Genomic DNA, 22,341 nt, shown 5'->3' with positions numbered 1-22,341 from the left:
AGAAGATCCCAAGGTGTACAATGGAAATGGTCGACTTTGGATTTTGGATAGTGTCTTGTCCCCACTTTGAAATAGAATTTAATGGCAAATAATAATAAATAATAAATTAAAATTCACAAGAATAAAAATAAAAATAAAAATATAAAAGAATATAATTAAATATAATTAAAATTTAATTTAGTTAATGAATGGTCAAAAGACAGAATGAAAAGTTGTGACTCCCTCAAACATGAGATATAAAAGGGAGAAGAGTACCTCATTTGAGAGTGAATGATTTGGGAATTAGAAGTGCAGATCTGTTTTAAATAAGAAGTGCAGATCTGATCATGAAGGGTTGTGTTCCTTTCAAAGGGCAGATATAATGAAGAGTTGCACTCTTTCAAAGGGTGCTAATGGTTGAAAGGGCATGTCTCTTGCCAAAGGGTATACATGATGAAGAGGTGTGACCTTTCCCTCACATTGAGAGATATAAAGGAAGGGAATCAAAAGCATCCAGTGACAACACCATCGATCAGATCAGATCAGAACTGTTACTAAGTTACAGGCAGTAACATCCTTGCTCTTGGTGTCATACTTAATAAGAGACTAATAGGAGGAATTGAAGAATCCCGGAAGAGAGGAACATAAAAAAAAAGATCAAATCTGCAACTATTGTTAAGATAAGACGATATTCTGGTATGAAGTTTTGTGCATATTTTCTGCATACTGAATATATATTTGTTTGTATAAGTCTCATTTCTGGCATAATTCTGAATATTCTGAGAAAGAAATTTATAATAGAGGGAGAATGGTTTAGACACGCTCTCTAGCGTATGAGGGAGAATGATTTAGATACCCTCTCTAGCATATGAGGGAGAACAGTTTAGACACCCTCTCTAGTATGAGGGAGAACGGTTGATAAAGACACCCTCACAAGTATCGTTTGATAGAGGGAGAACGGTTTAGACACCCTCACAAGTGAGGCTTGATGTAATATTTATATAATCTGTAGGTTGGTTTCCTAACTTGTTTGCAGGATTTTTCTATTAAGAGATAAAGGTATTCCCTCTATAACCCACCCTTAGTAGCTAAGAATTGTAATCTAGGTTAAACTAGGGCATTTTACAAAAGGGGACATTATAGATAGACGCAGAATATAAATGTGATATGTTGGTTCACACAAAGGGACTTACACAGTTGTTCTAGGATTTCAATCAATTCTTTGCCTTAGAATTACTTAGGATTTCGACAATAAAGCTGTTTTGACTACTTCTACAAATTCTCTTTGACATAAAATGCAAAAGTAAGCAAGTTTTAGGAATCTAAGAGAAGCTATCAATGCAAGAAATTATCAATGACTTGGTGAAACCAAATCAAACTTTTCTTTTCCATTAGGAACAACCACAAAGTTGATGCAATCTTTCAAGGAGATATGATAGATTTTCAAATTGCTCACGCACATTAACACCAAAGGAAATTCGAATCAATGATAGTAAAGCAATTGAACTTAAGCACGGATGGAGTTTAGTCTAACCATGCATTGAAACTTGCAATCAGCAAACCACAAATGGTATGAACATGTAGGTTCACCATAAATCATCAACATTGCCTTCCATTCAACTAAGTAACTTGATGAAAAAACAACTCTTAATCTAAATTTGAGAGATAGGAAACCATGCTAACATGCAAAATAACACATAGTTTCACCAAGCTTCAATGAGTTTGTATTAACTTTGGTAGTATTTCGGCAACAATTTCACATAAGTCTCTCCTTACAAATGAAATAAGAAAATCTTATATAGAGCTCTTATTACAAAAGAAGGGCCCAAATTGATTAAAAATCAATGGCCAAGATTAAGACAACTAAACCCTAATTAGGGTTAGCTACAACCAACTAACTAATTGACCAAACTAGCCAATGGAAAATTAACACCTTCCTTGACTCAAAATGCGAGAAATGAGAACAAATGGTGAAATTCCATGACACCTAATCCTTCAACAAACTTTCATCTAGAATGATGTGTCCCTTAGCCCTTTCTTTGCTTGCAAATTCAACAAACTTGGACACAACAAGATCAATTTCTGCCATTGGTACACTTACAATACCCAACTTGTATTCTATGACATCCAAGTCATCAGCACATGTTGTTAATGCATAATAGCTTCGGTAAGATAAATGATTGAATGAGAGATAAATGAAGTCTCTCATTCAATCATTTATCATATCGATAACTATGATAAAACCATCAAGCAATTAATTCATCCTTGATAGTCATACTATATTTGCATATGGGCAATCTATTGATAATCACACTATGTATCTTCCTCATGTTCATCTATCTAATGAATCCTGTATTTAGATGAATATGAATTAAACATAATAATGATGACACCGATTAATATATACCGAATTGAATATATATTATATTGGGGTGTATTTAATATATATCGGGTTGCATATAAGGTATATCAGAATGTATATCGGGTGGCAATGTATTAGTCACCAATAGTTATCGGTGTGTTAGTCTACACCGATAGTTATCGGTTGTCAAGGCTAACACACTGATAACTATCGACTGTTAGCATTGACAGTCACCGATATACTATCGGTTATTAGCGTTGGTTTAATACAACGATGAACTTCGGTTATAATCACCGATTGGCATTTACCATAACATGCTTTTGTTAGTATAAACAAAAAGGTACGATCAAGTAATGTCTTGATCGGTCATGACCGATCAAGGCATTGCTTGACCGTGCCTCCTTTGTCATATACTTATAGTAAGTGGCATTCTTGAGATAGGACATAGAAAATATTAAATGCTCCTCTCATCTGCCACAAGCAAGAAGATCGTTAGATATATACAATAAGAAATTAATAATACAAAATTAGATAATAGAATTATAACTTGCATATTGAATGTAAATTGAACATCATTTACATGGTATCAAAGCTATAGTTAAATCGAACCTGAGGCTGTTCAATTTTACGTAAAATTCAAATCAAGTATATATATTCAACATCACAATCCTATCAATGGCTAGCGCTATCAGATTTGAAGACAGACTTGTAGGAGGTGGCGATTTCTCCGCATGGAAATTCAGAATTCAAATGATACCAAAAGATAACAAAGTTGGATCATTCGTAAAGACTGAATCCAAACAACCTGAGACTGAACCTGATCAAGCAATTTGGAGAAAAGGAAATGATAAGGCTATCAAAATAATAGTTGATGGGGTAAGGAACAATATTATGCCCATTATAAAGAAACACGAAACAACCTTCGACATGTTCAAAGCACTTGAAGACGCTTTTGAGATATCCAATGCTAGTAGAACCTTGGCTCTAAAAAGAGAGATAAATCATATAACCATGATGAAAGGAGAATCAGTCAACGCCTACTTCATGCGGATATCTAACTTAAGGGATGAACTAGCAACCCTTGGATATGAGATCCAAAGCAAAGAATTAACTCTCATTGCTTTAGATGGGTTGCCTAGTATCTGGGAAACGTTCCTCCAAGGTATCAGTGCAAGGGACAACTTTCCAAAATTCGATAGACTAAAGGCTGATTGTCTCCAAGAGGAATCAAGGCAAAATAAGAAAGGAATCAAACAAAAGAATATAGATGAAGATCTTCAAGTTCTAACTACGAACTCAGACAAAAAGGGTAAGAAGAAGCAATTCAGGAAGAGAAAGAGTCATCATGGCAAGAACTCTTTCAAAAAGGACCTCTCTCAAATTCAGTGTTACAGATGTGACAAATTTGGGCACTATGTTGCCAAATGTCCAGAAAGAGCTAAACAAGCCACATTTGCCAAATCAGGAAAATTGAAAAGGGAAGAGGACTCCGAGAAGTATGTGCTCTATTCAACACTCACACATCAAACATCAAACAAAGTGAACTCTTGGGTAATCGACAGTGGCTCATCCAGACACATCACAGGATTCAAAGAAGTACTAGACTTCATGAGAGAGGAAAATGATGAAGAGGTAACCATCGGAGATGACTCCACACACCCTGTCAAAGGAGTTGGAAACTGCACCATCAAATTGAAGTCAGGTGTATCATTACAGCTTGAAGGAGTGCTATGTGTTCCAGGCATTAAGAGGAATCTTGTCTCAATATCAGCACTGGAGGACAATGGATACAGAGTGACATTCATGGACAACAAAGTGTTGGCTTGGCCAAAGAACTCATCTATCAAGAAAGCTAGTACAATTGGTCAAAGACAAGGCTATCTATATGAGCTATGCACAGAGCCCAACTTAGCCCTAATTCATGAAACTACAGATGCCAATGAAATTTGGCATAGAAGACTAGGCCACCTAAATTTTAGAGCTTTATCATCAATGGGAGACCTTGTCACAGGTCTACCTAAGCTAAAGCAATATCATTCAGGGGCATGCACAGGATGTGCCCTAGGCAAAAATACTAAGGGTGCTTTTCAAAGTAGTACTAGGAAAACAAGTAAAGTCTTAGAGTTAATTCATTCTGATGTATGTGGACCTATGTCTATAAATTCATTGGGGGGATTTTTGTATTATGTGATATTTGTCGATGACTACTCTAGGAAAACCTGGATCTACTTTCTGAAATGCAAATCATTAACAGAAAACTACTCAGGAAACAAAATTAAAACCCTTAGAACTGATAATGGGGGGGAATACACATCAGAATTATTTAAAGAGTTTTGTAAAAATTCAGGGATTAAGAGGGAGTTAACAATACCTTACAACCCTCAACAAAATGGGATAACAGAAAGGAAAAATAGGACAATCGTTGAAGCTGCGAAAGCTATGATTCTTGATCAGAATCTAAATATCAATCTTTGGGCAGAAGCAACCAGCACTGCAATATACATTCAAAACAGATGTCCTCACTCTCATCTTAAAGACAAGACCCCTGAAGAAGTCTTTACAAAATCAAAACCAGATATAAGCCACCTTAGGATTTTCGGATGTCCAGTGTATATTCATGTACCTAAGGAGATAAAATTAGAACCCTCTGGAAAGAGAGGAATCTTTGTAGGATACAATGAAACCTCCAAAGCCTACAGAATATGTATACCCGGCCAAAAGAACATTGAACTAAGTAGGGATGTGATCTTTGAAGAAAACTTAGCCTTCAAAAGAGCCCAAAGCTCTCTAGATCCCGAAGTCAATATTCCTAATCCCGGCTTAGATAGAGATCCTACTCCTGAGCTTTAGAGGGAGAATCCTGAGGAAACTATGAGTGAAACTTTAAGTCCACCTAGAGAAAACCTCAAGAAAAGACCACTACGGGCCACCAAAACTGTAGAAGAAGCTCAGAAGTTTGCTGCTCCCTTAGGAACCTCCAGAGAAAGCAAAGGGCCTAATAAATTTACTAGCTATGTTGCCCTTGTGAATGACCTCTCTAAAGCTGAACCAAGCAATGTATCAGATGCACTTCAACATCAAATATGGAAGGATGCCATGTTTGAAGAGTATCAATCCATTATTAAGAATGATGTTTGGGAGATTGTTCCTAGACCAACCAAGAAATCTGTGGTTTCATCTAAATGGTTGTTCAAAATCAAACATGTTGCAAACGGCAGTATTGAAAAACACAAGGCTAGATTTGTAGCTAGAGGCTTCTCACAAAGGGAAGGAATAGATTATGAAGAAACCTTTGCACCTGTTGCTAGGTATACCTCAGTAAGAGCTGTATTAGTCATTGCAGCAGCAAAGGGATGGAAGGTACACCAAATGGACGTTAAAACAACTTTTCTAAATGGTGAGATCTCAGAAGAAGTCTACTTAGAGCAACCTGAAGGCTTTGAAATTCATGACACAGAGTCTCATGTGTGTAGACTCAGGAAAGCTCTCTATGGGCTCAAATAGGCTCCCAGGGCATGGTATGAAAGAATAGACACCTATCTCTCAGGACTAGGTTTTTCCAAAAATGATGTAGACCCTAATCTCTACTACAAAAGAAATAAAGATGATATGCTAATATTGATCTTATATGTTGATGACTTATTAATCACAGGAAGTGATCAACTTGTAAAACAATGCAAGAATGATCTATCTAAAGAATTTGATATGAAGGACTTAGGACTCCTTCATTACTTCCTAGGATTAGAAGTATGGCAGAATTTTGACAACATTATACTAAACCAAGGAAAGTACACTTTGGATATTTTGAAGAGATTCGGAATGCTAAATTGTAGACCCATGACCTCTCCTATGGAAACCAACTTACATAAACTTAAAGAAGCAGCAGCAGAGTCACAACCCACTGATTCTACTCAATACAGACAGATGATTGGGTCCCTGATGTATCTGGTAAATACAAGACCAGATATCTGTTATGCAGTCAATGCTCTAAGTCAGTTTATGTGTGAACCAAAGGAGATACACCTGGTTGCAGTGAAGCACATTATGAGGTACCTACAAGGTACTCTAAACCTTGGTCTCAAATACAAGAAGGTTGAGATAGACTTACATGGATTTACAGATTCAGATTGGGCTGGAAGTGTAACAGACAGGAAAAGCACTTCAGGGTGTTGCTTCAGTCTAGGTTCAGCTATGATATCTTGGATCAACAGGAAGCAGTCTTCTGTAGCTCAAAGTTCCACCGAGGCAGAATACATTGCAACTTCTATGGCTGCTCGAGAGGCAGTATGGCTCAGGAAGTTGCTTGTGGGATTGTTTGGAGAACCTATGAAACCCACTGTTATACACTGTGACAATCAAAGTTGCATAAAACTTTCAGTAAACCCAGTGTTTCATGACAGATCCAAGCATATTGAGATCCCATACCACTATGTGTGAGATATGGTAGATAGGAATGCAATCCAACTGGAATATGTTTGTACAGGAGATCAAACTGCAGACATTCTGACCAAACCCCTTTCCAGAGTGAAGGTTGATCACTTCAGAAAAGGTTTAGGTATGACAGAAAGGTAAATTGCTTTGTAATCTATATTTGCATACCTATAAGATGTTTAATGTGTAAACCTCTTTGTCATGTTAGGACAATTTTTTGGATTCTATCCCCTGGGTTCACATCTAAGAGGTGACGATCTCTCAAGATAGTGAACACTTGTATGGGGACATTATAAGGTGACGATCTTATAATGTCCAAACTAGTTATCATGTTGGATCTCTGGTATGTCATGGATGTGCGATGATTGTGTTGTGATAAAACATTTGTATAAAGTGTTAGTGATCTTATAATGTCCAAACCAGTTATCATGTTGGATCTCTGGTATGTCATGGATGTGCCATGATTGTGTTGTGATAAAACATTTGTATAAAGTGTTAGTGCACTTATCACAACTAGGATAAGGTGAGAAATTAATCTTTCTCATATGATTATCCTTAAGTATTGCGTGTAGGCAATATTGATATCACATGCTCAGGTGATATCCTATCAATCGCAAGATTGATGTGATGAACTTCAGTATCACGTGTTTAGGTGATACTACATACCAAATGATTAGATGGTATGATTCCCATGAATGACTAAAATGATCACTATCAATTAAATTATGATGCTTGAATATATTGTCTACATTCATCTTACCTAGCTAAGAGGGAGTGTTAATGCATTATAGCTTCGGTAAGATAAATGATTGAATGAGAGATAAATGAAGTCTCTCATTCAATCATTTATCATATCGATAACTATGATAAAACCATCAAGCAATTAATTCATCCTTGATAGTCATACTATATTTGCATATGGGCAATCTATTGATAATCACACTATGTATCTTCCTCATGTTCATCTATCTAATGAATCCTGTATTTAGATGAATATGAATTAAACATAATAATGATGACACCGATTAATATATACCGAATTGAATATATATTATATCGGGTTACATATAATATTATATCGGGGTGTATTTAATATATATCGGGTTGCATATAAGGTATATCAGAATGCATATTGGGTGGCAATGTATTAGTCACCGATAGTTATCGGTGTGTTAGTCTACACCGATAGTTATCGGTTGTCAAGGCTAACACATCGATAACTATCGGCTGTTAGCATTGACAGCCACCGATATACTATCGGTTATTAGCCTTGGTTTAATACAGCGATGAACTTCGGTTATAATCACCGATTGGCATTTACCATAACATGCTTTTGTTAGTATAAACAAAAAGGTACGATCAAGCAATGTCTTGATCGGTCATGATTGATCAAGGCATTGCTTGACCGTGCCTCCTTTGTCATATACTTATAGTAAGTGGCATTCTTGATATAGGACATAGAAAATATTAAATGCTCCTCTCATCTGCCACAAGCAAGAAGATCGTTAGATATATACAATAAGAAATTAATAATACAAAATTAGATAATAGAATTATAACTTGCATAATGTAAATTGAACATCATTTACACGTGGCAAATGTCCTCTCCCATTCCAATTCCTGTCCTTGAAAGCTATCCACAAAGAATATGAATGAATAAGCTTTGTTCAAGTGATCTTTCAGATAGGACCCGTAACTTTGAAAAAGTTATTCTGCACTTTGTCTTTCATATCTTTTACATTCATATCATATTCACTAACCACTTACTGTCCAAGTATCTTTGCAACTGCCACAAATATCTTATTTTGAATTCCTTTTATCACTCCTAGCCGATACAGTCATCACCTATCTTCTCAAAGATTTCCCTTTTTCTATCGATGCACAATACTAGTGGACAAAATCATATATGTCCTTCGCTTCTATCACACTTTCATCTATCAAAGTTTGCTTGGGAGTTTCTTTTATCACATGCAAACATGGAATTATCTTATCTTGCACAATTAGGAAATCTTCCCACAACTCTATCACATTTTGAATTCTATATATGAATGTAGCAAATTTTTTATGTACCTACACCAATTTTTCTACAAACTTACTAGGCTTGTTAGAAATGCCCTCGATCCATTCCTTTGTTTCCTTTATTGTCATCCTTATATCTTCAAAACTCTCAATTGATTCTCTTGGAAGGGATATTGGTGGGACAAATGTCTCCTCTTCCTGTCGAACGGGCTTCATCAAGTGTTTTAGGTATTCTTTCAATTATTGATTCTCTTCCTTTAATTGATTTTTCGTTTCTTGCTCCTTTCTCAACCATTCCTTAACAACTTTGATAGAATCATGCAGATCTTCAGCCTCTTGCTTTTGTGTTGTAGGTTTTAAATCAATTGTCCTTACCTCATATTCTTCGGGAATGATGTCCTCTTTTGCCTTAACCTGCAATGTGCGAGACCTTGAACTATCTCTTTTGAGTTTAGAAAACTTCTTTGCTTTTTTTTCCTCCACAGGATTACTTATCCATGCTAAAAATTCATCTAAATCATCCACTGGTTGTACTTATACCACCGCCATCTTCTTCTTTCGCCCTTTCAAGCATTTAGGTATGGTGGATTGTTCCATGTCTTCATCCAATTGTTCACTCTCTTGAATTCCCTTTAGTGCTGAAATCATTCCCTCATCAAAATCCCCATCTAGAATGGGAATTTCTAGATCTTCCAAATCCTCAAATTGTATTGTTCTTGGTTCAATGAGATAGTCTACAATAGGAATGCCAATATCCTGCAAAGTCTCATGTTCTTGTTTTCTTGCTGAAAAAACTCTAAAGATGCATGCACATTTTGCCCTTCATGAATTGGAGATCCTAAGTCAACTTCCTTTTGTGATTCATTTTCAGCAACTAATGTCATAATTTTATCTCCTGATGAGCCAACTTCACTTATTGATGAGGTAGTTGTGGAAGAATGAGTCATACTTGCCCTTTGTCTCTTTTGTCTCTATTCTTTACTTGCATCCATCTTTCCTTTTCCTTTTATAATTGGTGAGTATTTCTTTCTTTTAATTTGTTGACTTGTTGATCAATCCACCATCTTGTGTATTTCATAACTGGTCTCATCAATGTAGGTAAGTCTTATATTTCAAGATCGAACCAATTAACCGGTGGAAGTGGCTTACTCTTTTCTTCTTCATAATGGACTTGAACATAATTTCCATCATCTTCAAGTTGATCGGGCACAGGGAAAAGCTCACACATTCTAATCAAAGTCATTGAGAATCTAGACCACATCCTTTTCCTAATCTCAAATTCATCTGCTGCATTAGCTCAATAATCCTTAAGATCAACTTTGTGCTTATACTTTCTTCTATTTATCATTTTGATGCAATGGTAAGGATCAAAATTAGACCTTGACCTATAGAGAGAAAGAGGATAAAATTGTATTTCCTCATCAAATTTCTTAGCTGCTTGCGTCGAAGTACATGACTCAATCCTTTCCCCAATTGCAAGAGGAAAACTTACTCTAGCTTTATGCCTGCTTCTTTGAATTTTGTCGTATGTAGATAATGGCCTTGTGACCTCAAGCAAAATCATCTTATCAGTGGGATACCTTGGGAGCTTGTAAGAACATCCTACAAATCCTTGAACTTGAATATATGTAACGAGCCAAACTTCTTCACCAAATCCTTAGCTTCTTTTGTTAACCGTTGATGAGTACCTCCTTGTAAAGTTCTGACAATGTACATTGAAAATTCATCATTTGTTCTTTTAAAATGAGACTTCTCATGTAGATGCAACTGTGGATAACAATTATACACCCTGACTTGATCATTCTTATTTCTAACTATCCCTTTACATATCAATCCCTTGTACTTGTAACTCCTTGCTAGTGCATAGACAATATACAAACTTATGTAGAAAGACTGAGTGCTTTCCAAATTCTACAATTGCTCATCCAAATTATCATTGATTATCTTAGCCCAATTTATCATCTTCGCTCCAGATTTGATTTCTTCAATGTAATAAAAGTTCCACAACTCAAAATTAGAAACTTAAGGGGTTCCCATGACTTGGTTCAACAAAAGGACAAGATCTCCATGCTCTTCTTTGAATTCGATGCATAAGAGTCTTGTTGTGACGTTTTCACACATTGCCACATTGTAAATGGGGATCCCCTACTTTTTTGGTCCTCTTGGTCTTTTGGTTGTTTTTCCTTAGGTCTTTTAGCAATAGTCTTGTTAGTCTCCTCGGTTTGCAAGTGTTTTGGGGTCAATTTGATCAAGTTTGCAACTCATTTGAGTGAATTTGGCCAAGTTTGGAGCCTGTTTTGTCTGTTTTAAGGTTTTTCCCATCAGACTTGGATTTGAGGCCTTTCCTTTAGGGTTTTGGAAAAACCGAATGATGCATTGGAATCAGGACTCTTTAAGGAACGAACTTGTGAAATTTGAGTGAATTCTGAGTAACTTTTTATTTTTAGAAAGTTCCTATTTTTTAGGATTTCACTGCGTCCTGGATTGGTCTAATTTTGCCAAAAATCAAACTTGCTATTTTTAGTAAGCATCTCTGTGTCTTATTTTGCCCTAACTTTGACATTTTTGAAACACTTTCTATTTTTGTAAAGTCTATTTGTGGCAAGTTCTTCGCAGGCAGACATTGAAGACTGAGCATTCCTGAACACTCCTAAATCCGGAAAGTCAAAAAGTAGGATAAAAAACTGGTTAAGTATGGACGTCCATTCTAGAAGTGGAAAGCATGAAAATTTTGTAAGTCTGGCAAGAAAAGCTCCTCAATTCCAGATATGGCATCCTGATTCGGAAATGTTCAAATCGACAAAGTTTGGAAAGAAGCAAGTCAAATTCCTTGCTCAAGGAGAATTTGCGCCCAAGGTCAGGTATTGAAATGAGGGAGTCAAGGAAAGTTGAAAAGATTGAAAATTCCTTGACCATGCCAAAATAGCGCCCTAGTCAGGATAAGAGCGCCCAAGATGTTTGAGGGGTGTGCCAAAACCAAGGCACCATGGAAAACTTGAAAATTCCAAAATTCCTCCTCAATAGCAAATTTGCGACCAAGGTTAGGTATGGGCGTTGAAAAGGGTGTGTCATGGAAAATCAAGGAAAATGAAAATTCCTTCATCAAGGTAAAATGGCACCCAAAGTCAGCCTAGGGCGCCAAATGAAGGAGGTTATGGAAAAGGTATGCCAAGTGAAAATTCCACCATGTTATGAAAATAGTGCCAAGGTCAAGTGTAGGGTGCCAAATAGAGGTGAGCGTGGATAAATTAAAAAATTCCAAAATTCCTTGCCCAAGGTGAAATGGCGCCCAAGACAGGAGTCAGGCACTAAATGAGGGGTATCAAGGAAAATGTTCAAAGTCAAAAATTCCTTCGTCATAGTGATTTAGCGCCCAAGGAGAGTGATGGGTGCCAAAATGATGGTGCCAAGGAAAACATGAAAAAGGTGAAATGTCCTTTAAAACATGAATTCCACGCCCAAGGCAAAAGATGAAAATTTTCCAAGACAAGGAAATTGAAGGACAAGGATGAACTAGGAGAAAAAAATTTCCCCCCATGAATTTTTTTGAAAAATCCATTTTTCAGGCATCGAAATCCATCCAAATTTCAAAATTTTATCAGATTTGGATTTGTGAGAGAATTGTCTCTCTCCTGGACCCTGGAACTCAAATTGAAAAAATCCCTAAAAAATAGATGTTAAAATATGATGGAAAATCTCCTCCAAGACAGGGTAAATTTAAAATTCAAGAAAATTCTTCTTGGATTAAATTTTATCTCTATGAAGTTTTCTCTCTCCAGGAGTTTCTCGCCAAGTGGTAGTCGTGTCAACGCATGTTGAGGTAATGTAGCATCTTTTTGCATGCAACTCTCACATTTAAGGCATTATGACAGTTTCTTTTTGCATGCAACAGTTGTGTATGGAGATGATGGTGCATTTATGATGATGGAGGAATATTCACTGCATGTTGGGTGAGTTTAGTGAAGAGTGGTGCACTTAATGCATTTTGGATACCAATTGTAATGGGATGGAATTAATTGTATATGGGCATAATGGGCATTTATTGTTGATTCCCACCTTGTAGCATCATGTGTGGGGAATCTTTTAGGGAGAAATCCTAATTAGGGTTTTGCATGTAGCCAAGGCTTGAAGCCTATATAAAGGGGTGATTCCCCTCATTTGTAAGGAGGGAGATTTGTATGAAATTGTTGCGATAAGTTTTTGAGATAATAACAGTGAAACATTGTTGTCTGATGGTGTCCATTTAAGTTATTTTTCAAAACTTACATGGTTTCACCTTCCTCACTTAGAGTAGAAGTAGTATATTGCTTTGATTTCAATGGAGAATGTAATGGTGTTTGATGAATTTTCATGGTTCATACTTTTTGCATCTTGTTGACTATAAGTTGTAGTGTAAAGTTAGCCTTAGCCACCAAATTTGTGCTAAGTTTGATTCTGAATAGTCGTTTGGATTGTGCCATGTTGGGTATTCAAATGCACTTTCTCAATGTGAAATTCCTTCAACATTCTCAGAAGATTGCACCAATTATTGCAGAGTTGTAGTTAAACTTGGCGATGTAGAGCTTGGTTTATTTGGAATTTGCCCACTAAAGCATTATGTATTGATATCACTGCCCTTAGGAGTAGATTTAGATCCTTCTAACCCTTTCCCCTTTATTTTCAGTTCATTTCAGTTTAAGCAGAAGCATCACAAAATTGCTATATCTGATGATGGAGTTCCAGCCACTGCAAAGAAGTGAAAGAACAATCCAAACATAAGTCCCCTTGGATTACCAACATATCACATCAGGCCAACTGAGTCACATCCATTGCAGATAGGAACCTTGGAGTCGATTGTTTGAACTTATTGCAATCTTAGCACACAATCGTACTTTGATCAAGAGAGAGTAAAGTGATTGTTGGGCAACTTTATTCTGTGTTAGACGCTGTCATAAAAAACACGTCGACAAGTCTCTTTGGCATCCTAGAGTAATGACTCCTTGGCTTTTTCAATGGCTGTTAATTATCTCCGCACAAGATTTGGTCGTTGCTTCATAAATCTTCATTGCATTTTCCTTTGATTTGTAAACTGTAGAATTATGATTAGGATTTCCAAATGCCTCTGTTGATGCATAGTAGCTTCGGTCAGATATAAGGGTGACCATTAATATTGATTATACATATATAAGCATGTATGTATGTATGTCAGTCCACTACATACATACACACATACTCCTTCCTTGTGTTTATAAGAATAATCACTTCAAATACTTTGCAAGCCGTCATCCGTATGTCTGATCGAAACTCTACATTAATCTGTGTGCGATCAGATTCTATTCTTCTCTTGCCTTGTATCGTGTAATGATCATTAAGGCATCATTGTATATAACAAGATCAAAGTTTACATGATCGTATTCATTAGATTGAACTTATATGTTCGTATTTGATAAATCGAACTTGATAATGTGTTTTGCACAGATTGACGACTTTAATTGGTTAAGAGTTAAGTTAACTAACATAAATAAAGCTTGCATCCCTTGGTATGTAAGGGACACGTTATGAGTGGACATGCCTCCACATTGTGGAGACATGTCCCCTCATAACATGTCCCACTAAACATATATATATATATTCGCCGATTTCAAGAGAGAAGGATATAGAAATCAATAAATGCTCTCTCTCCCTTGATCGACGAATTTCAGACTTGAAGAAAACCCCTGCACTGCCCTTGATACATTATCATTGTTGACATTCATATTTTGGAAGGATTAAATTCTGAATACTCTGAATTGAAAGGGAAATCTGCACATTGAACAAATTGTATCAGTCTGATATAAATTTAATTTCTTAACATGGTTATGGGTGTGGCTTATTTCCAACACCAACACCCCCCCTTAAGCCACACCTCTCATGTGCTTGGGGCTCCTAGCCTGGACTTGGCTCCTAGCTCTGGTTTGTCGGTCAGGGTGTGGCTTATTTCCAACACCAACAGCCTCGTTGATTGCTTCTTTCCAAGATATGCTAATACTCTTCCATCAGGAGCTTGTATTTGCCTTTCTTGAGGGTGGTAATGTTTTGTGCACTCCACCATCAGCTCATTGCACTGGATTGCAGGGGGAAAACCAGCTTCTTGTACAATTCCATTACGCATCATCTTCCTTGCTATTGTTGATGGTAAGCATCCATCAAGCCTGTACGTCCGCGTCTTGAAGTCTCCAATGTCTACATGTCCAAGGTTTGTGTCTCCAACCTTCTTCCATTTCGAATTGATCTTGGATTCAGGCAACACTCCCTTGTAGTCGTACTTCATTTGAGCCTTTCAAGAGATACCTCCTAGAGCTGACATCTACCCCTGAAAATTAAAACAGCTTAAATTGCAAGGGTGCAAATATTCAAGGACAATTTAGGAACATATTAGTGTAAAATATGATTGCCTTGAAATCTAAAGAAGTTTGATGAATTCACACAATTAGAACTTCACAAGCTTGTCAATAAAATCATGAAAATGATAGCATCTTAATTAGGAAATCAGAAAATAAGGGAATGATATGTTTGGAATTCTGATTCAGTTTTCTTTGAAAAAACTTCTATTACCCTCAAAATGCACAGTCTATTGACTTTCAAATTGTATTTCACTTGATTGCAACCACAATAATGGATAGAATTTGCTCAAATTAGGTCACTTGGCGCTTCCCTAAGGCTGGAAATTCAATCTTCTCAAATCTGATTTTGAAGATCAGAACTAGGTCTGCTCAGACTTAACAAAATCCGGTCTTGAAATGGATAGAAATTGCTCTTTAATTTGCCTTAATCTGCCCGTGATAAAATCGCTCCAATACTAATTGCAAATTTGGTCAATAAAATGATCAAATTTGCCTAAATATGGCTGGTCTAAGACAAGTTCGCTCTGCTGATTGAATTGAATCTGAAATGTTTTGAATGGTTCAAATGATTTGCACTTACCCCTCTATATAGGCACTCAATCTAATAGACACACCCGTTCACCCCTAGGCCAACTTCATAACTCCTTTTCAAATTTAAATTGTTGCATTTTTTAATTAGTTGGCTGCCTTTGGGAATTGGAATAGTCAGGTCGGACTTTAGTCAAGTTTTGCAATCTTGTGCAAGGGCAGAGTTTGAAACAATTTTGCATTTTGGAAAGATTGGACCTTGTGAAGAATTCACATCCTTGGGAAGTCAGACTTTGAAATGATTTGCATTCTTTTACTTGATGTCGAAATTTGTGACAAGATTGCAATCTCTTGAGGTTGAACTTTCAAAGAATTATGCATTACTTTACCAAGTGAGGGCGGACTTTACAAAATTTTTGCATTGTGTAAAGTCGGACTATGAATTCAGAATTATTTTCAGAACTGAAATTACAATATATTATCGAAGTCTTTGATACCCAGATAGTGAAATCATATTAAAATGATAAATCAGACATAACCATTTGATTTGAATGATTACAAGTCTGATTTGGCAATTAAAACAACAATCTGGAGGCCCTAACTTGGACACCACTCCTTGAAATGCACTGCTATGTCCACAAAATGAACACACATCTGATATCAAACCCTTGGCGTCCCCTTTGTTGAAAATAATAGCTAGCTCGGATACCTGACTATTGTATTTTAATGTTGTCAAGGACAAATGTATTGTCTCTCATTTAATTCAAATTATTTTGGGCTGGACCCAAACATGTAACGTGGAGGCAAATAAATGTAACTTTGGGCTGGACCCAAACATTTAACATGAAGGCAATAAATGGCAAATAAATTAATTAATTAATATGCAAGCCGACTTGAGGGTTTGGCGCCAAAGGTTGGATATAAATCAAACATCAAATGAAGTCATTATTCATCATCTTATGCAAATGTTATCTGCTCTCCAAACAGCGATCTCTCTCTCTCTCTCGTGCGAACCTGTCCAAGCCTATTGTGCAAATTCATCAAGGCTGATTGTGTGGCGAAGTTGTCAAGATCATCATGCGAACTTGATGAGGCTTCTCCTTGTGCGAATCTGGTCAAGTCTCCCTTAGACATCTGCTGCTGATCTTCCTTTGTCATCTGCTGTTGATAAGAGCTGCAACCTTCATTGTTCTGCTAACTTGCTGATTGGACAGCAATCTGAGATAAGTTCATTGCCTTGTAATTGCCTACATTTGAGATAATACATATTGTATTTGTGGCTGGGTTTTTCACCTTCAAGAGGGAGGTTTTCCCAGGGTATTGGTGTTTCTTGTCTTGTGTTTTCATTGCTGTTACTGTTCATCTACAGTCTGTTATAATCTGATTACTTGAAATTAACATCTGATTGCTTAAAATTAACACCCTTTTGCAGCTAAAAAAGCCTTCAACACCGGATGTCTAGCCTCTAGTCACCCACATCCCTTCTCTGCTTGTACGGCCAGCTTGTGGAATGGTACGGCTGGCTTAGAGCATGAAAAATATCAGATTTAAACCTCTCTAATCTGCTCGAAGTCTGCCTGAATGAATTTCTCTGTCAAATGAAGAAACAATCTGAATACAAAAGCGGAAATCTTTCCAATGAAGTCCAATGTGATCTCTGAATGAAACCACCAGCCAATCTCCTAGGTTAGATCTTTCACTAATGAAGAAGATGTTCTGTGAAATGGTTCCATCCTCACAAAGCCATAGGATGAACAAGTTCAATCCAGCCAAATTCCCAGTTCAATATCAAATCCATACATAATACAAAATGAGCTCCAAAATGCCTTTGTAAAGGTTTCCAAAACCCCATGCCCACTTTAGGGTTGCAATATTATAATTAAGTTAAACATTACCTTATGACTCCCTTTTTGGGTGCCCACTCCTAGAATCAAATTAAATAAAAACAACTTTAATTCCCCTAGGTGCCGACTTCAGCAAGTTTTTAAATTAAATAACGCTATAGTTAAATCTTTAATTTAACTTTAATATTTTAATTTAATTTAAATTAATAGCTCTGGACCACATTAATAACCAAGATATTATCCTCAAATACATATACCGAGATTCCCAAAATAGAAATACTACCAACTGACCAAGTTGGTGTCCAACCTATCTTTTACTAAAAATATTAAATATGGACAAGTTACCCCAATCCACTCCAAAAAAGGTCATAATGCAACTCTCAATTGACTGAACTCAATGCAACACTTGTCATCGCCAAATAAATTAGATTGAACAGTCATCATGAGTTCCCTAACCCTAACTTTAGCCTATTGGAACTCATTGAAGGTTACCAAATTGATAGTGCTTAGGAAGGATAAATTAGTGGTTGCCACGCTGGAATAACACAATTTGGGTCACACATGTTGGAGATGCCATTTGGTCCTTCTGCAAACATAGATTGAACTTAAGGTTTCATAGAGGTTTGGCTACCTCAACCTACTGAATGTGTATGGACATTTTTTGATCCGAATTTTAGGGGTAATATCTGCTCAGAAAAACATTAAAGCAGATGATGCAAATTATACTAAGATTCACAAATGATCAATATTGGTCAATGGAACTTAAAAAGTATAATACACTAGGTTGCTATAAAGTAATGTCTGGAGAAGAAAGAAGGAAAGATATTAATGTCCACCAATGACCTAAGCAGGTCAAGGGGACTGAAATAAAATTACAAGTTACAATAGTAATTACTAGGGTAAAAAGATCACCATGATTTCAAAATTTCTACACTAAATTAAGGGCAACCAGCATTTCTCCATTTGAGGGATATGTACTGAATTAAGGGCAACCAGCATTTGAAAGTTCTATATTCATAAATCTCTAATATTCATAAATGAATATATTCAGGAAATTAAGGGCAACCAGCATTTGAAAGTTCTATATTCATAAATCTCTAATATTCATAAATGAATATATTCAGGAAATTAAGGGCAACCAGCATTTGAAAGTTCTATATTCAGTACCCTGGATATGTATTGAATTAAGGGCAACCAGCAGTGAGGGATATGTTCTGAATTAAGGGCAACCAGCATTTCTCCAATATTCATAAATCTCTTCTCTTCCAAATTTATCCTAGCCTCATTAAGAAAAACTGAAAACTGTGATAGAAAAGTCACTTAAAACTACCTACGTGGTATTGCTGCGACCTCAACAAACACTGGCCATGCTAATGTCAACTGCAACACGTTGTGACAAATAGAATGGATCCTCTTGAGTCTTTATCATGCATTCAGGTTCCTAATGGATACTGAAAATCAGATATACACTGCCATTCATTGTGCTGAAACCACTTCCTGCATCCTCTATCCAATGGTGCCTTCAATTTGACTATGATCTTTTTTCAAATATTGACAATTTGGCAAATGGCGTCTTATGTAATATTTTTCAACTCTGTTCTTATCCAACACAATCCCTGATCTAGAATCTACTTTTGCAATGAGTCCCCAGAAACCTTTAATTGTGTTTTTCAAATCATCTGCTTTAACCTGTGACTAATGCTCGTTACCTGATTCAAATTATCTGTTGATGACTCTTAAGAAATGCATTCCCTTTTATGATACAAAGACAAGATACTAGGAACAGTTGTTTACTTGATAAGGGGTAAAAACTATTGACCTTGTTCCCAGAGTTTTCCCCCATTTCTGAGAAGTAGGACCTTTTCCTGAATAATGTTATTTCAATCTAATTTCTAACTAGTAAATGTCAGTAAGAGAGCAAAACTTGAGCAAAATTTGAATGTTGGCTCTTATGAGTGTAAGAGCAGTCGACAAAGTCAAAAGCAACATGAGATGAGGAACAATAATCTGCAACAGGAGAAGACTGATCAGGGACATGAATCATTAAGGCTAGAAAGCATGGTGAGCCAGGGAAAACCCATGAGCCAAACAAATATATTAAAAAACAAATCCCAAGGGCCTGAGCTGAGGCAATGAATTCTGTTTCAATATTTGTGACATCCCACTTCCCTTGCAAAGGTAAGCATTGGACAGCTTCTATCTTGGATTGCTCCTCTTATTGGGTTACCCTAATTAGAATTATACAGGAGCCTGTTATGCGTGGAGAGGGCTTCTATAGGCTTGGTGTTGATACCCAGGAAACCTTTAATAGGTTGAATGACTAATAAATGAAAACGTTCATTACTTATTTAGATTCAGATCAGTAGAAATTCTTAGTCGATGAAACTGTCATGATTTTCAACCTATGTATATGCTATGTAGCTCAATTATAGACAACAAAGGTTGCTAAATGTCCAAGTCCTTGTGATAGGCTGATATCTATGTTGCACAGCACTTCTGGAACCGGTATGGCAGTATAAAATTTTGTGTGTGCGCGCACGTAAGTCTGGAAATTTTGACAAGTTTTTGGAGTCGGGTAGAGTGGCCCATTGAATTATTTTCTACCTTGCAAACATCGTTTTCAAAATGGGATGCAATTTCAGGCCAGTTACCAATTCTGAAATGTTCAGTTGGGATTATTTTGTAGCCCGAGAACAGATATTCAGGGTGTTTTTTCCTTTTTTAATTAAAACACTTATTTGTAATTTGTTTTACCACATTATCTATGCTTTTTTTGACACCTAGTATTTATACCATGTTGCAGCTGCAAGTCTACTTTTAGCACAATTCTAGAAACTGTGCATCAGACTATGACTAAATAGTTTGAGCAACATTGGTTACATAAAAACAATTTCTGCCATGGGATCTATATTGTATTATTGGCAATACGTGCTAGGTTGACTGTAAGTCAACGGACATTTGATTGTAAATGGTACAACGGACATTTGATTGTAAATGGTACAACGGACATTTGATCGTAAATGGTACAACATGAATTGTATGATAACCAACATTCATGATTGAGAGATTGTGTATTGTGAATAATAGCAGCTGTTTCCACGCATAATCAATATTGCCAAGAATTTGGAACCAATAGCTTTCTTGTGTACATGCTTGTGCATGTGCACACTCTTTTCACACAAAATTCTAAAATGCCCATTTTTCATTCATTTTTTTGTGAAAATTGCAAAAGAAATGAAATATGGTTTGATAAGTCTCCCCCACCCCCATCTTTTTTTCTGAAGGCGGATTCTTTTTCTTGATATTAAAAAAGCCGTGGGGACAGTTGAGGGATGTATCAAACATCCATAGTTATTTGCAGGATGGCCAGCCAGATGTCAAGGTTTGCTGAGACATGCCTCGATTTGATGACAGGTAGGGGATGGTCAGGGAAGCTCCCTGCTGTCCCTGTGTAATGAGAACACTGTTGGGGACAGAGACATGGGGGAAATGGGTGGCCATCTCCTGCTTTCCTTGTGTACCAGAAACTCTGTTGGGGAGGGGGAGATGAGACAAGGGGGCACATGTATCCTTGGTTGATATATTATGGATGCATAAAGAAAATATTAGGTTCAAATTATTTTTCTTTCTTTTTGTTACAAGGATGGATATGTGTCCTGGTTTTCTGATTTGATTATGGCAATCTCAGGTAGTTAAGTTGAATTATGATTTCATTGATTGATTTGAATTAAATGATCCATGCAGCGGCTATACAATGTTTGAAGAGAAAGAGACTTTATGAGGTGCAAGTTGAGCAATTGGGAAATTTTCAATTACGTATTCATGATCAGGTATTCGATTACCTCAGAATGAATGGTTGCCAACCAAGGTCAAGTCAAGATTGAAAGTTTTTGATTCTATAGTGTAATGGATCTCCTTGAATGATAACAGTATAATCATTATGATGTTATTTTGCATGCTAACTTTTGGGAGCCACTTCAGATGATTATGCTGGAAGGTGCAAAAGCTACAACAGAGACTGTGGATGCACTGAGAACTTCAGCTGCTGCCATGAAAGCAATGCAGAAAGCAACGTAAGTATATTTATGCTCATGGTTTGTTTAGAGCCATGGTGTTTTACAGTCCATGACAATTGATTAGAAAGCTCATTGTAAAAAGTGTGAGGATTTTTTTTGTTTTGGATCATGGAGTGTGATCAGAAATTATGATGCAAAAAAAATTCTCAAACAGTTTATATGAGAAGCTTTCAAATCGACACTTGTGGTTTGATAATAAGGAAAATTCCAAGGGCCAAAATAGGATTAATTATATTGTACAAGCTACCTATAGGTTGCGATGGTACACACATTTTTTATTGGCATTATAAATATCCACATGGGCAAGAACTAATGCTGCTCCAAAGTATATCGATATTTATGACATCATTATCAAATACTTAATTTTTTTGAAGTTGTAAGTATAGGAAGAGTGCTATAGAAGTAATTTCTTTGCATTTTTCCTGTTAATATTGATAACAACTTCATTGATCATTTTGAAAAATAATAATTATGGTGAGTGACCTACCGGTCAAATTAGGAGTATTATTAGAGGTCACCTTAATATAGAGCTAGCTTTAAATAGATCAATTTTCAGAAACTCTTGCCTTCTGAAGTCCTACCTTCTATTTTACTTTTGATTCTATACAACTTGTCAACCTCTTTGTCATTTTGTTACTTATGGTGAATTATGTTTTAGAGATATGGCTGTTTTTACATATGGAATTTCTGCTTGGATATTTTCTGCTGGCAGTGCTGCTGTTTTGAACATTTACATTGAG

At 36.4% G+C, this 22,341-nt stretch overlaps 1 protein-coding gene across 5 annotated transcripts in view; it reads left to right on the top strand.

Annotated features, from left to right (window-relative positions):
- The window catches only part of LOC131060228 (vacuolar protein sorting-associated protein 32 homolog 2), a 71,511-nt gene that overhangs the window by 35,058 nt on the left and 14,112 nt on the right, over window positions 1–22,341 (top strand). For all 5 annotated transcript variants that reach the window (XM_057993397.1, XM_057993401.2, XM_057993399.2 and 2 more), the window contains 2 exons: window positions 21,270–21,355; window positions 21,507–21,598. In XM_057993397.1, coding sequence (XP_057849380.1) covers window positions 21,270–21,355; window positions 21,507–21,598 — 178 coding nt within the window. The remainder of the gene's footprint in view (window positions 1–21,269; window positions 21,356–21,506; window positions 21,599–22,341) is intronic.

The sequence above is a fragment of the Cryptomeria japonica genome, chromosome 9 (assembly GCF_030272615.1).
Source record: "Cryptomeria japonica chromosome 9, Sugi_1.0, whole genome shotgun sequence".
In the NCBI taxonomy this organism is placed as follows: domain Eukaryota; kingdom Viridiplantae; phylum Streptophyta; class Pinopsida; order Cupressales; family Cupressaceae; genus Cryptomeria; species Cryptomeria japonica.
Note: the sequence above shows the minus strand (reverse complement) of the source record. Positions and strands in the feature narration are given on the sequence as shown.